General features: G+C 40.5%; 1 protein-coding gene across 1 annotated transcript in view; it reads right to left on the bottom strand.

Annotated features, from left to right (window-relative positions):
* veph1 (ventricular zone expressed PH domain-containing 1) overlaps window positions 1–16,963 on the bottom strand; it is a 250,025-nt gene that overhangs the window by 48,057 nt on the left and 185,005 nt on the right. The window contains exon 14 of the mRNA XM_043703007.1: window positions 5,952–6,083. Coding sequence (XP_043558942.1) covers window positions 5,952–6,083 — 132 coding nt within the window. The remainder of the gene's footprint in view (window positions 1–5,951; window positions 6,084–16,963) is intronic.

The raw sequence follows: 16,963 nt of genomic DNA, 5'->3' as shown, positions 1-16,963 counted from the left end.
GGTGGAGGGCGCCGTCGACCACGTCGGGGGGGAAATTGCGGTCCTTGAAGAAGGAGGCCATCTGTGTTGTACGTATTTTGAACTGGTCCTCCTGGGAGCAGATGCGGCGGAGACGAAGGAATTGGGAGAATGGGATGGCGTTTTTACAGGGGGCAGGATGGGAGGAGGTGTAATCCAGGTAGCTGTGGGAGTCGGTTGTACTTTAAACCGACTCCCTGGATGCTGCCTGACATGCTGTGCTGTTCCAGCAATAAAGTTTCAACTTTGATCTCCAGCATCTGCAGACCTCACTTTCTCCTCCAAGGTTGGCAAGACTCACGTATGAGGAGTGATCGACTAGGTTAGGATTATTTTCGCTGGAGTTTGGATGAATCGGGGGAATCTCATAGAAACTTATAAAATTCTAACAGGACTAGACAGGTTAGATGCCAGGAGGATATTCCCGATGATGGGTGTGACCAGAACCGGGGTCACAGTCTGAGGATTCGGGGTAGACCATTCAGGATGGAGATGAGGAGACAATTCTTCACCCAAAGAGTGATGAGCCTGTGGAATTCATTACCACAGGAAGTAGTTGATGCCAAAGCATTGAATATATTCAAGAGACAGCTAGATATAGCACTTGGTGCGAGTGGGATTAAAGGTTATGGGAAAAAGCAGGATTAGGTTATTGAGTTGGATGATCAATCATGATTGTGATGAATGGTGGAGCAGGCTTAAAGGGTCAAATGGCTTCCTCCAGCTCCTATCTTCTATGTTTCTATGTTTCTACTTTAAACTAGATTTCCTATTCAGAAATGCCTGCTGGCTTTCTTTAATTAACTTGCAGCAGTCCGTTTAACTATTAATATTTTCCTGAATTACTGTTTCTCATGAGAAAGGATAATCCCTTAGAAGATAAAGATGGAAATTTAGTCTAAGTAGAGCTAAGAAATAACTGATGGAAGAGTTTACAGACTTTAACAGTATTTATTGTTTGGAACAAAACATATATCAATTAAAGGAGCATGTAACATGCATAATGCCATAATTGTGCGGGCCGTGAAACAGAATATAGATTGGGAGAACCAAACTGCAAAAGCAACTTACAATGCACTGGGACAGTTTTCCAAAATAATTTATTGAAGCATCGGTAGGAAACTTTAATTAAACCTGTTTTCTTATGTAAAATTATATATAATTTTCTTTATAGAAAAAGATTCTCAGGGAAAGAGTGGCCACAATTTTAATGAGGTTCTCAATCCACAAAATTACCCCTTTATTCCTACTGTTTTTAAATCTACAAATCAATATTCAATTCATGCTCATCTATTATCTCCAATCTCATGAACTTTAATCTTTTCTAATGACTTTGAAAATCCAAATATATTACATACATTGGTTTTTCATCATTTATCTGTCAGTTACATCCTCAAAAAGCCTGAGCAGCTTTCCCTTCAGAAAACTGCGTCAATACTACCAAATCTAATCTGTTATCATAAACTTAATAACAAATTCAAATGTCTTCCCCACTACCGTTCTGTCTATGGACATTAAGGGATATAGGGATCAGCTGGGAAATTGCAGTTGACATAAAAGATTAGAGCAGATTCCAGGTGCCTCGTACCCTCCTCCTGCTCTTATTTTGTAATTTCATATTGTTAAGGCAGCTTCATATTTAAGAATTTTTGTGGACTTGAGTTTGAAAGATTGCAGATACTTGAATCAGTGTTTTGTCTGAAAGAGGTTACCGAAAGGATATTGAAAAAAAGGCATTTTTTAGTAGTCGCATGTGTTGTGATAATTTTCTGTAACTGGTACCTTCTGCCTGGTCTATGGCGCAAAGGATCTAGTTTCTCCTTTTGATATGGTTTCAAGTAGTTGGGAAGAAGCCTTCTGAGAGAAAGAATCTTCTCAGCTCAGTTCTCCTGTTCTGAAAAACAGTTCTTGCCGTGGGCCTAGCGTGGTATCTGGAGGCCTGGTCTACTTGCTCCTTCACCTTGGAGTTTATTGATATTTCCTGAATGAATACAAATGCATTTGTTCAGCAGCAAGAATTTTTTGCACCAGAATGTCAAACTACCAGCCATCTAAACAGCTTGAATCTTATCATTCTTGCTTTTGAGAATTAAAACTTATCAACTAAAAGGTTTTGTAATTTAAGTGAATCTGTACAGAAATAAAATAAACAATGAGCGGTGAATACTGGAGATCTGAAACAAAAACAAAACAGATTTGATAAAGAAACAATGGACCCAAAATATTAACTCTGGTTTTCTCCCCAAAGATGCTGCCAGATCTGCTGAGTTTCTCCAGCAACTTCTGGTTTTGTCTGCAGAAATAAATCGTGTGTGTGTGTGTGTCTGCACGTGTGTGTGTGCGTGCATGTGCGTGTGGAGGGGCGAGCTGGGGATTAAATATTTGGAAAGGAAACAGGTTATAAATTTAATATTGCCAAACTGTTTGTTAACCAATCCTCCATCTTTGTGGAATATGTTTTTTTAAGAATAAATCAAGAATTTGGCTATTTATTAAAGAAACCTGGTTGATGGATCTTTTTATTTTAAGTCTAATATATAGAAAGCATATGATTGCCCATATCCGAGAGCTGGGTAAAACAATTAATTTTATAATGTGATGAGAAATGTTATGACTAGAAAATTCAGTGCACTCTTCCCATCACAGTCATAACATTATGCTCAGTTGTAAATGTTTTTGTCAAAAATTTGGTGCAATCCATAAGATTTTAGCAGAAAGAAGAACAACAATGTGATTAAAACCAAACATGCAGTGGGATGTTCATCATACAATGGAAAATAAATTACACAGATTGAACCAAACGTAGGAAACGTGGTAGTGGAGAAGGGGCTTTCAGATGCCTAGCTATAGAGAATTTGTATTTGCATGCAAGGTTCACAAGATACCATTTAATTGTCTGGAAATCTGCTGTTCTCCATAATATGTTTTCAAAGCATAGATACAGGGTGGATTCCAACAGGATCACTAATCGAGCTGATAGTCAGCATCTTTGCCTTACAGGAATTAAGAAGAATTACGTCACCGAATACGATCTAAATCATGGCCAGTTATGGAAATCAAACGTCTTGTTTCACTTATCTGGAGTGAGTCAGTTGGTGAAGCATAAAGTACAAATAATCCTGAGAAGAGCCAGGCATGTCAATGATGAGCGAGAGAAATAGAGCAGACTCACAACACAAATTACTCCAGTAGTATTCAAGATCATAGTTGCACATAAATATTCTTTGAGGAACTGCCAGCTAGGCAATAACTGAATCCATTAAAATATAAAGCTGAATGTGTTTGTTACTTTTCTGTAAATAAAGAACTGTGGATGCTGGAGATCTGAAACAAACATAAACAGAAATTACTGGAGAAATTCAGTAGGTCTGGTAACATCTGTGCAGAGAAAAGAGAATTAACATTTTGAGTCCAGGGACCCTTCTTCAGAAGGAGCTTCTTCTTCAGAGTTCTGAAGAAGGGATATGGGACTTGAAATGTTAACTCTCATTAGAAGGTTCATTAGGATCATCCCCATCTGGAGGGATTGTCTTCTGAGCAAAGACCAAACATTCTATTCACTGGAGTTTAGAAGATTGAGATATGATCTCATTGAAACGAAAGAATTCTTAAGAGGGCAAATGTTGAGAGTATGTTTTGCCTCACACGATAGTCTGGGAACAGATGGCCTAGCATCAGAATAAAGAGGTGCAAGTTTAAGAATGAGATGATGAGGAATTTCTTCACTCAGACGGTTGAGAGACTTTGGAATCGTTTACTACAGAGCTGTGGGGGCAGAATCCTCATGTATATTTAAGGCTGTGGAAGATCGTTTCTTGATCAGTTAGGGAATCAATGGTCACTGAAATATTGGATCAACCATGATCCTATTGAATGGCAGAGCAGGCTCATGGAGCCATGTGGCCTAATTCTGTTCCTATTTCTTATGGTCTTATTGTAGAAAATCAGAATTATACTTTGTATCATTTTTAACACTTCAATCGCCTCATATATCAGTTTTGAGAAGAATTGAGGGCTTTGGCACGGGAGCTAAGAGCACAAGAATTAGGAGCAGGAATATCCTTTGAGCCTGCTCTGTCATTCAGTGCTCTGATGGCTGATCTTGGGCTTCAGCTCCTGTTTTCATTCTGTTCCCCATATCCCTTGATTCTGAGAAACTGCACATTGGACTAACACAGCTTTAAACATATTAACAATGGAGCATTCACAACATTATAGGATGAGAATTCCAAACACTCACAACTGTGCGAAGAAATTACTCCTCATATTAATCCTAAATGATCATCTCCTTCCCTAAGACTGTGCCCAATGTTTTACATTCATTAGCAGCAGAAACAACCTCTCAATGGTAACACTGTCGAGCCCTATCGGAATTTTCTATGTTTCAATGAAATAACCTATCATTCTTCCAAATTCCAGAGACTAAAGCCTCAATTTACACAGTTCTTCAACACTGCTGGGTGCTGGCAGGTGGGACTAGATTGGGTTGGGATAGCTGGTCGGCATGGATGAGTTGAACCGAAAGGTCTGTGTCCGTGCTGTACACCTCTATGACTCTATTAATCAACTCTCTCATTTTTCTTGACTAATTTGATGAACCTTTGCTGTACTGCCTCCAATACAATTATATTCTTCCTTAAACTTGGAGACTAAAACTGCACACGGTATTCCAGGTATACCTAAATCTCTACAATTCAAACTGAACTTCCCCAATTCTCTACAGTAAAGGCCAAAACAACCTGTGGTTCCCAATTGTTTGCTGTGATGCCGCATGCTAACATTGACAGCCTTACATGAGCACATCCAGGTCTCTCTGAACGTTAACATTCATAGGCTTCACACCTTTTGCAGATATTCTGCTCTTCTAGTCTTCTCACCAATGTGAGTTACCTCACACTTTCCTCCATTACACTCCCTCTGCCATCATGCTGCCTACTCACTTAACCTGTCCATATCTCCTTGCAGAATCTGTGTCCTCCTTGCAATTTGCATTTCCTCCTGAATAGGTATTGCCAATACAGCCAAATTCTTCAATTTTACCTCACAGTTAAACAGTGGTGGATCAGAGTTGAGGGCTTTGGTTTATTTTTCCCAAGTGATTAACCCAAGCTGGAGAACAATATGAATTATTTGTTTTTGCTTAACTGGTCCCTGTCCATGTCAATCCCAACAAGTTCAGTCTGCTCAAATTCAGAACAAATTCCCTGCTCAGAAAGAAAATGAATAATTTTTGGAATTTAAGGTACTCTTTCACATAAAAATTTATACTGAGGAAATTGGGGGATGTTCAAACGTTTTGCAGTAATTTTCTGTTTATGAAAATTCATCTTTCTTGAAGATTACTGCAGGATCTCTCGACGAGGGATCTTTCAACCATTCTCCAAATTTGATGGAAAACTGGCAGAAATCCTGCAAACATCATGCCAACCAATTGGTAGAACACCCAAAGAATTTCCTGGTTTCTATATTGACAATTATGTAAACCATACCAAATGTTTTAATTCCAAAGCTGACAATAGAGAATGGGGTGGCAGAGTAAAAAGGCAACTGTAAAGTCGCTAGAGTCTCAGAGGACCATAGGGCTGCTCTCTCATTAGGCAGAGAAGACTGCTGGTCATTTAACCTGAGGGTCATCACATTTCAAGAGAAAGGAGAGGTTAGGAAGGAGAATTCTTCATGATAACCTCAGCCTGGGTGGGAATTGAACCCACGGTGTGGATATCACTCTACATCCCAAACTAGCTGTCCAGCCAACCGAGTTAATGATATGGCGGAGTATCATTGACTATGTGTCCAATTCTGTAGCATTCGAGCTATTAGGAAGAATTCAGAATTAAACAAACTTCTATGTTTTAGTTACATTTTAAAATGTAAAAACATATAACTATTATTTTAAAATCTGAAATCATAACATATTATAAATTCATATTCACCTTTTTATAATTAATTGCCTGAATCATCGCTGTTTCAAAGCTGTGTGTGCCCTTCAGCTGTGTCTTCTCCCACAGTGCTTTAAGAATTTGTACTGATTCATCATGGGAGGACAAAGGATTTGCTGAACAGCTCTGCAACAGACAAGAAACCATAGGCACTGACTGACCATTGAGACTCACACATTCAAAACTTTAGTTCAGTTTTAGATAGATGTGCTTGATTCTTATCAAAATGATTGTAGTCAGTTTTAAGCAAATAAATGGGAAGGTAATGTCATTTTTTTTGGTAAATATTACATGCTTGGAAGAGTTATGTCTATTGCTGGCAAAAGAAAATTCTAATCAAAAAACATTGTTTACTGCCATTAGCCTGGGCAGAGTCTGTCATTAATAATTTCTTAAGAAAATGGGTATAGAAATGTTCAAATAAATAAATAATTTAGAAATTCAAACTACTATTTGAATTACTTTGCTTTTTCTAAATTTACTTTGCAGAGAGCTAAAGGAGCGAAAGTGAATAGCAAAATATGGAAAGGAGTACAGTGTACATTTTAGGGCAACAGTTTTCAAGTCATTAATGACAATTGTATTATGTTTGTGTGTTATGGAGTGAAGGGAAAAGAAAATAAAAACAAGAAAAGCTTCTTTTCAAAATTTGTCATATTGTCATCCTAGTTTTAGACTTGAGTCACTTTGAACTGATTAATTTTAATGAACTGATGCTTAGACAAAAAAGATTAGGTTTTGCCATGTTTTGATGGGAAACATACCAGCGTAATACTTCAATGTGTAATTATTTTCATTTTAACGATTTACTAGCAGGATCTATTGCTTGACTCATAATAAATTAGAGCCATAGAATCATGAGATCGACAGCACAGAAAAAGGCCCTTCGGCCTATCGTGTTCACGCCAGTCAAAAACAACCAGACAATTACCCTAATCCCATTTTCCAGCACTTCATTGATAGGCTTCAATGCCTGGCTTTGTATGTGCACATCGAAATATTTCTTAAATGTCGTAAGGGTTCTGTGTCTACTACCCTTACAAGCAGTGAGTTCCAAATTCCCACCACCCTCTGGGTGAAAATGACTTTCTTCACATTTCCTCGAATTCCTCTATACCTTGCCTTAAATCTATGTCCCTTGATCATTGATCCCTTCACTAAGGGGAAAGATTTCTTCCTGTCTACCCTGTTTATGCCCCTCAATTTTATACAACTCAATCATCTCCCTGTTTGCCCATTAGTGGTGTGTGATGTCCCTCAGGGATCAGTGTTGGGACCACAATTGTTTGCAATTTACATAGATGTTTAAAGCTGTGGACCAAGTGTTGGCTGTCAAAGTTCACAGATGACACTAAAATGAGTGGTAGAACAAAGTGTGCAGAGGACACCGAAAGTCTGCAGAGGGATATAGACAGGTTAACTGAGTGGACAAGGGTCGGGCAGATGGAGTACAATATTGGTAAATGTGAAGTCATCTATTTTGGTAGGAATAAAAATGAAATGGACTATTATGTAAATGCTGAAAACTTGCAGTGTGCTGCTGTGCAGAGGGATCTGGGTGACCTTGTGCATGAATCACAAAAAGTTGGTATGCAGGTACAGCAGGTAATTAAGAAGGCAAATGGTTTCTTTCATCACAAAAGGGATGGAATTTAAAAACACAGACCTTATGCTGCAGCTGGATAAGGTGCTGGTGAGGCCAAACCTGGAGTACTGTGTACAATTTTGTCTCCTTACTTAAGAAAGGATGTACTAACACACGAGGCGTTACAGAGGAGGTTCACCAGGTTAATTCTGGAATTGAGATGATTGGCTTATGAGAAGAGATTGAGTCGACTGAGACTATACTCATTCGAGTTAGAAGAATGAGGGGATCTGATAAAAACATATAAAATTATGAAGGGAATAGATAAGATAGAAGCAGGGAGGTTGTTTCCACTGGCGGGTGAAACTAGAATTTGGAAGCATAGCCTCACAATAAGGGGGAGCAGATTTAGGACTGAGTTGAGGAGGAACTTCTTCATGCAAAGAGTTGTCAATCTGTGGAACTCCTTGACCAGTAGAGCAGTTGAGGCTACCTCAATGAATGTTTTTAAGGCAAAGATAGATTTTTGAACAGTAAAGGAATTAAGGGTTATGCTGAACGGGCAGGTAAGTGGAGCTGAGCCCAATAAAAGGTCAGCCATGATTGCATTGTAAGGAGTGGTACAGTGGCTCAGTGGTTAGCACCACTGCCTCACAGTGCCAGGGTCCCGGCCTTGATTTCAGCCTCGCGTGCACGTCTGTGTGGAGTTTGCACATTCTCCCTGTGTCTGCCTGGGTTCCGTCCGGGTGCTCCAGATTCCTCCCACAGTCCAAAGATGTTCAGGTTAGGTGAATTGGCCATGCTAAATTGCCCATAATGTTCAGGGGTGTGAAGGTTAGGTGTACCAGTCGTGGGTAAATATAGAGTAATAGGGCAGGGGAATGTGTCTGGGTGGGTTACTCTTCAGAGGGTTGGTGTGGACTTGTTGGGCCAAAGGGCCTGTTTTCTCACTGTATGATTCTATAAATGGTGGAACAGTTTCATTGGGCCAAATGGCCTACTCCTGCTTCTATTTCTTACATTCTCTCAATCTCCTCTGCTTGAAAGAAATCAATCCCAGTCTGTCCACAGTCTCTTCATAACTGAAACTCTCCATCCTTTGTAACATCCTGGTAAATCTGCTCTAAACCCTCTCTATTATATCCCTCTTATAATGTTGATTCCAGAACTACACATAATACTCTGGCTGTGACCTAATCAATGTTTTATACAGTGCCAGGGTTAACCCCCTGCTCTTAAACTCTATACCTCCATGAATAAAGGCAAGCTTACCAAATGCTGCCTTAACTATTTTGGCCAACTTTCCTGATACCTTAAATGACTGGTGTACATGCATACTAAGGTATCGCTGATCCTTGGTACTTTCAAGTGTCCTACCATGAATCACATATTCTCTTGCCTTGTTTGTGCTGACCAAGTGCATTACTTCACCAAACTGCAACCAAGTGCATTTTCCAAACTGAATTCTATTTGTCACTGATCAGCCTATCTGACCAGCCCGTTTGTATGCTTTTGTAGTCTAAGGCTATCCATTTCATTATTTACCACTCACCAAATGTTTGTAAGTGTGGAGAGTGTCTTTTAAATTCCTGGGTCTGAGGCAGAAGAGAATGGAATCACATGAAGTGAAAGCCAAGTTGAATAATACATTGCAGAAATACAGTGTAATGTATCAGTGTTATTTTCTTGCTAAAATGTCCGCAAGGTCTTAACATAGAATAGTGTCTAAGTAAATGGAAGTAGAGGTAAAATCAAATTTAATGTGGAAGATCATCTTTTATTCTGGTCGTCAAGCTGCAGTTGAGAGTTTACGATGATGAAATGATAGTCCTTCTCTTCTTTACAACTGTGATAGCTAAGGTTATTTTCTCATGCTATAGGTTTCATACATGCTCACTCAGTGCCAAGGTATTTTCTGTAGTTGGGGCAATTTCTATCAACACACAATTGGCTTACATTCTCTTCCTTAAATAGTGGAGCAGATTTTCAAATAGATTATTTAGTGTTGAGGAAAGAGTATGGAATCAGTTTGACTACAATTAATCATGACTATAAATGTAAGGGTGGCATGATGGTCAGAAAATTTGCACACAAATATAATTTTTATTGCATAATTAGCAAACTTCCCATTGTATTGTTCATCATAGGCAAAAAACAATGATTTTTTACAAAGACAGAACATTAGAACTCGGAGGTGCCAATGTTGGACTTGGGGTGGACAAAGTTAAATATGACACAATACCAGGTTGTAGTCCAACAGGTTTATTTGGAAGCACTAACTTTTGGAGCACAGCTCCTTCATCAGGTGGTTGTTTCTGGAGAGTTCCTTCCAGGATAGTATGTAAAAAAAAACATGCTGGCACAGGCAAACTTCATCATTTGCTAATTATCATACAGAGTAACATTGAAAGCAGAGAACTAGTGAGGGGGATAAACTGAATTATCCTGTGACACAAAACAGGCTACTTCAGTAAGAACACAAACAAAAGCTACTTGCCTTGTTGCAATTAATCACAAGACTGGTAAAGTTAATTACAGATGAGTTGGAATACTAAGATTACATGGAATTTATGTCATTTAACTATGACAATATACAGGATAAAGAAATGCCATGGATATAGGAACTGGTTCTGGTAATAATAACTAAGAGAAGCAGGAGTTCACACGGAAACAGATCATGATAGGAGTGGCATTTTCAAAAAATATCACATGACGATAAAGGACCTGCAAGTTAAAACTAGTTAATTATCAATTACAATAAAAATGAGATCTGATTAAAAGTTAAGAATATGATCGGCATGATAAACGAGCCTGAACATGTAGCTCCAGGCTAGGATAACTGGTTCAATCAGGTTTAGACAAATGAGGAAATCCAACATTTATGAGTAGCTGATATAATGTAAGAGCTAAAGTCCAGAAGCAAGGTCAGAGTGGCTGCCTTTGACATCAAGGCAGCATTTTACCAAGCATGGCGTCAATGTGTCCAAACAAAACTGAAGTCAGTGGGAATCTGCTTGCTGGAATATCCAAAGGAAGAAGGTTATGACTATTGGAAGTCAATCATCTGGGACTGAGGATATCACTGCATCTATTCTTCAGCACAGTGTCCTACTGCCCAACCACCTTTGGTTGCTGCATCAATGACCCGTCCTTCAATAGAAGATCAAATGTCTAGTTGTTCGCTGATGACCGCATTATATTCAGCACCATTCATGATTCTTTAGACACTGAAGATGTCCTGCCAATATGTAGCAAGACCAGAATATAGGTCTAAGCATAGGCTGATAAGTGGGAAGTAACACTAATGCCATCATTTCAAATAATAGAAAATTTATTCAACATCTCTTCACATTCAATAGCATTATTATTGTTGAATCCTGCATTATCAACATTGTAGAGGTTATCATTGATGAACCAGTGAAGTGTACCAGCTGTCAAATGACTGCATCTATGAGAGCCAGTCCGAGGGTAGAATGTGGTGAGTAACTCACCTCATGTCTACCCAGTGCCTGTCCATCTCTGCAAGGTTGAGATCAGAGGTGTCATAAAATACCATCCACTTGTTTGGATGAATGCAGCCAAAACAATAATCAAGAAATTCCACATATCCAGGCTGAAATAATACACTTGATTAGCACCCCATCCACTACTGACACAGTGGCAGTAATGTGTACGAACAGAAGATGCACTGCAGCAACTCACCAAGGCACCAACAGCACCTTCCAACCCTACAACCTTTACCCCCTGAAAGGGGAAAGGGTAATAGGTGGATAGGAACCTCGCTACCTGCATGTTTTCCTCCAAGTTACATACTATCCCGACTTGGAATTTTATTCCTTTTCCTTCACTGTTGCTGGATCATAATCCTGGCACTCCCTCCTTCAGAACAGCATAGATGTTCCTCCACCGCAAGGAATACAGCTGTTCAGGAAGATTGCTCACCAGCACCAGCATGGTGGCTCAGTGGTTAGCACTGTTGCATCACAACACCAGGGTCCCACCTTTGATATCAGCCTCGGGTGACTGTGTGGAATATGCACATTCTCCCTGTGTCTGCGTGGATTTCCTCCCACAGTTCAAAGATGTGCAGGTCAGGTGAATTGGACATGCTAAATTGCCTGTAATGTTAGGTGCATTAGTCAGAGGGAAATAGGTCTGGGTGGGTTACTCTTCGCAGGGTTGGTGTGGACTACTTTCTAAACGGTGAGAAAATTCGGAAAGCCAAAGTACAGAGGGATCTGGGAGTGCTAGTTGAGGATTCTCTAAAGGTAAACATGCAGGTTGAGTCCATGATTAAGAAAGCAAATGCAACATTGTCAATTATCTCAAGAGGGTTGGAATATAAAAGCACTGTTGTGCTACTGAGACTTTATAAAGCTCTGGTTAGGCCCCATTTGGAGTACTGTGTCCAGTTTTGGTCCCCACACCTCAGGAAGTACATACTGGCATTGGAGCGTGTCCAGCAGAGATTCACACGGATGATCCCTGAAATGGTAAGTCTAACATATGAGGAACGGCTGAGGATCCTGGGATTGTATTCATTGGAGTTCAGAAGATTAAGGGGAGATCTAATAGAAACTTACAAGATAATACATGGCTTGGAGAGGGTGGACGCTAGGAAATTGTTTCCGTTAGGCGAGGAGACTAGGACCCGTGGACACAGCCTTAGAATTAGAGGGGGTAAATTCAGAACAGAAATGCGGAGACATTTCTTCAGCCAGAGAGTGGTGGGCCTGTGGAATTCATTGCCACAGAGTGCAGTGGAGGCTGGGACGCTAAATGTCTTTAAGGCAGAAATTGATAAATTCTTGATGTCACAAGGAATTAAGGGCTATGGGGAGAATGCGGGTAAGTGGTGTTGAAATGCCCATCAGCCATGATTGAATGGCGGAGTGGACTCGATGGGCCGAATGGCCTTACTTCCGCTCCTATGTCTTATGGACTTGTTGGGCTGAAGGGCCTGTTTTCACACTGTAGGGAATCTAATTTAATCTTTCCTTGGGAAATTAGGAAAATTCTAGCCAGTGACACCTATATACCATAAACAAATTAAAAAGGCAATGATAGTTAAAATTAATGAAAAAAAGTTTTCATTACAGGTGGAATGGAGGCTTTTAGAATGCATATAGTTCCTTTGTAATATTTTTATTTTAATTGCAAAGAGCTAAGAACTAATTGTTAAGTAAATATCTCAGGAACCAATGACATTTGCAGCTGTACCACAGTCATACGCTGAGTAAGAATGTATTTAAACTACTGGTCACACACTGCAACAAGAAATACATTTTAGACTCAAAATGTTGGCAAGGCATCAAGTATGAATATATCTAACTTATGGGAAGCTGAAGATCCTCCTGAGCATATGCTGTCAGGAAAAACATCAGGTGGTGAGGTATATCCCTGGAAGTGGAGAATTGTTTTATAATCCACTCAGGGTGAATTTCATACAGTCTGGGAATTGTATGCAGCGTGAGGAATTTGGGGAAAACAGAAGATGAGACAATTATATTGGATCAGCTGGAATTCACAGCATAGAAAGAGCAAAGTTGTGTTCATCTTCCACTGGAGCCTCCTCTCAAACTCTGAATTTTTGAAATTCCTTTCTCCATCTTGTACTGGTCTACCATTCCTTTAAAGGCATCTTATTTACCCCACCTACAACTCAACATACCAATCTCTGTCCAGGGTACTATGTTCTTCTGAATTCATTACTCAGTTCATAAATGACTGCATTATTTATAGACCCCGTTTTTTGACTCCATTGGGAAATGCCTTCTCTGTATTAGCCTTTATCCTTTTCATAATTTTAAAGCTCTCAGACAATTTTAGAGGAAAGAGTCCAGTTTGTGCAGCTTGGTTTCACTACTTTAGTTTTGATATCATCTTTGTAGATCCTTTCTACGTTTTCTTCAGTGACTCTATTTTAATATGCAAATTTATTCTATCACACTTCTGGTTGGTGCCTTGCGAATGGTGGATCTGCAAATTTTGAAATAGCAATTTGATGCTGGATCATTCCTATCTACATATACCTGTAGATTATGCAATCCGATGACTGTATAACATTACTTTCCACTGTTTTTTTTATTAATGAAACTTGAAAGGGTTCAGAAATAATTTATAAGGATGTTGCCAGGGTTGGAAGATTTGAGCTTTAGGGAGAGGCTGAATAGGCTGGGGCTTCATCCCTGGAGCGATGGAGCTGAGGGGTGACATTATAGAGGTTATATAAAATCATGAGGGGCATGGATAGGTTAAATAGACAAGGTCTTTTTCCTGGCATGGGGGAATCCAGAACTAGTGGGCATAGGTTTAGGGAGAGAGGGGTAAGATTTAAAAGGGACCTAAGGGGCAACTTTTTCATGCAGAGAGTGGTGTGTGTATGGAATGAGCTGCCAGAGGAAATAGTGGAGGCTGGTACAATTTCAACATTTAAAAGGCATTTAGATAGGTACATGAATAGGAAGGGTTTAGAGGGATATGGGCCTAATGCTCACAAATGGGACGAGATTAATTTAGCATATCTGGTTGGCATGGACAAGTTGGATTGAAGGGTCTGTTTCCATGCTGTACACCTCTATGACTATCTAGTTCTAACTGTGATCCCTCTGTTCCTTCACATGCCAAGAATCCTGCCTTTAACTCTGTAGTCTGCATTCAAATTTCACCTTTCAAAATGAATGACTTCACACTTTTCCAGGTTGGATTCCATATGCCGCTTCTCAGCCCAGTTCTGCATCCTGTCAGTCCCATTGCAACAACTTCAGCCCTCCATACTATCCACTACTCCACCAACCTTTGTATCATCAACAAACTTACTAACTGAAGATGGACGAGGGAGATCCAGTAGATGTAGTGTACCTGAACTTGCAGAAAGCTTTTGATAAAGTCCCACATAGGAGGTTAGTGAGCAAAATTAGGGTGCATGATATTGGGGGCAAAGTACTAACTTGGATTGAAAGTTGGTTGACTTATAGGAAACAAAGAGTAGTGATAAACGGCTCCATTTCGGAATGGCAGGCAGTGACCAGTGGGGTACCACAGGGATCAGTGCTGGGACCACAACCTTTTACAATATATGTTAATGATATAGAAGAATGTATTAGTAATAACATTAGCAAATTTGCTGATGATACTAAGCTGGGTGGCAGGGTGAAATGTGAGGAAGATGTTAGGAGATTACAAGGTGACCTGGACAGGTTAGGTGAATGGTCAGATGTATGGCAGATGCAGTTTAAAGTGGATAAATGTATGGTTATCCACTTTGGTAGCAAGAACAGGAAGGCAGATTACTACGTAAATGGAATCAATTTAGGTAAAGGGTCAGTACAAAGAGATCTGGGTGTTCTTGTGCACCAGTCAATGAAGGTAAGCATGCAGATACAGCAGGTAGTGGAGAAGGCTAATAGCATGCTGGCCTTCATAACAAGAGGGATTAACTATAGAAGCAAAGAGGTTCTTCTGCAGCTGTACAGGGCCCTGGTGAGACCACATCTTGAGTACTGTGTGCAGTTCTGGTCTCCAAATTTGAGGAAAGACATTCCGGCTATTGAAGGAGTGCTGCGTAGGTTCACGAGGTCAATTCCTGGAATGGCGGGACAACCTTACGCTGAAAGACTGGAGCTACTGGGCTTGTATACCCTTGAGTTTCGAAGTCTGAGAGGGGATCTGATTGAGACATATAAGATTATTAAAGGATTGGACACTCTGAAGGCAGGAAACATGTTTCCTCTGATGGGTGAGTGCTGAACCAGAGGACACAGCTTAAAAATACGGGGTAGACCATTTAGGACAGAGATGAGGAGAAACGTCTTCACCCAGAGAGTGGTAGCTGTGTGGAATGCTCTGCCCCAGAGGGCAGAAGAGGCCCAGTCCCTGATCAGTGCTACCCTCACTTTGGCCATCCTCTTGTTTCTCACGTCAGTGTAGAATGCCTTGGAGTTTTCCTTATTCCCATCTGCCAAGGCTTTCTCATGCCCCCTTCTAGCCCTCCTAAGTTCATTTATCAGTTCCTTCCTGGCTACCTTGTAACCCTCTAGAGCCCTGTATGATCCTTGCTTCCTCAAACTCAAGTAGGCTTCTTTTTATGTCTTGACAAAATATTCCACATCTCTTGTCTTTCAAGGTTCCTTCACCCTACCATCCCTTCCTTGCCTCAGTGGGACAAGCCTATCCAGCACTCTCAGCAAGTGCTCCCTAAACAACCTCCACATTTCTGTCATGCGTTTCCCTGAGAATGTCTGTTCTCAATTTTTGCTCCACAGTTCCTGTAATTCCCCTTGCCCCAATTAAATACTTTCCCATACCATCTGCTCCTAACCCTATCTATGACTATAGTAAAGACCAAAGCGTTGTGATCACTATCACCAAAATACTTTCTTACCGAGAGATCTGACACCTGATCTCATTCATTGCCAAGCACCAAATCCAATATGGCCTCCGCTCTAATCGGCCTTTCTACATATTGAGTCAGGAATTCTTCCTGGACACACTTAACAAAATATGCTCTATCCAAACTATTTGCAATAATGACAACCCATGACAACATCCCTGGTACTTCTGCACCTTTCCAAAATCTGTCTCCCAATCTGCTCCTCTGTGTCTCTGTAGCTATTGGAGTGGGGGGGGGGGTCGTCTGTGGAATACCCGCAATAAAGTGACTGCTCCTTTCCTGTTTCTGACTTCTACCCATAATCACTCAGTAGGCAAATCCTCCTCAATGACCTCCCTTTCTGCAGCTGTGATACTATCCCTGATTAGTAATGCCACTCCCCCACCTCTTTTACCTCCCTCCCTATTCCTTTTGAAACATCTAAACCCCAGGAAATTCAACAACCATTCCTGTCCCTGTGATATCCAAGTCTCCGTAATGGCCACAACAGCATAGCTCCAAGTACTGATTCATGCTCTAATTTCATCACCCTTATTCCTGATATTTCTTGCGTTAAAATAGACATACTTTAACCCATCACACTGACTGCAACTTTACTCACTCAACTGTCTACCCTTCCTCGTAGACTCTCTGCATGCTGTATCTGCCTGCTAGCCCATCCTCTGATCAGTAGCTCTGGTTCCCATACCCATGCCACACTAGTTTCCAAAGATCCGTAGTTAACCTCCTATCCAGGATATTGATGCCTCTCCAGTTCAGATGCAACCTGACCTCCTTGTACAGGTCCCACCTTCCTCAGAAGATGTTCCAATGATCTACCTTTAGCCCTCCCTCCTACACCAGCTCTGAAGCCATGAGTTCAGTGCACTCAATATCTGTTCCTAGCTTCAGTATCCTGTGACACTGGTAGCAATCCTGAGATTACTACTCCGCATATCCTGCCTTTTAGCTTCCAACCTCGTGAGCTTAAGGTGTAGTAGTCAGCGAAGGTTACCTTGGATTACAATGGGATCTTGATCAGATGAGCCA

Source organism: Chiloscyllium plagiosum, chromosome 13 (assembly GCF_004010195.1).
Source record: "Chiloscyllium plagiosum isolate BGI_BamShark_2017 chromosome 13, ASM401019v2, whole genome shotgun sequence".
NCBI classification, from domain to species: Eukaryota; Metazoa; Chordata; class Chondrichthyes; order Orectolobiformes; family Hemiscylliidae; genus Chiloscyllium; species Chiloscyllium plagiosum.
This window is presented reverse-complemented; position numbering and strand designations above follow the sequence as displayed.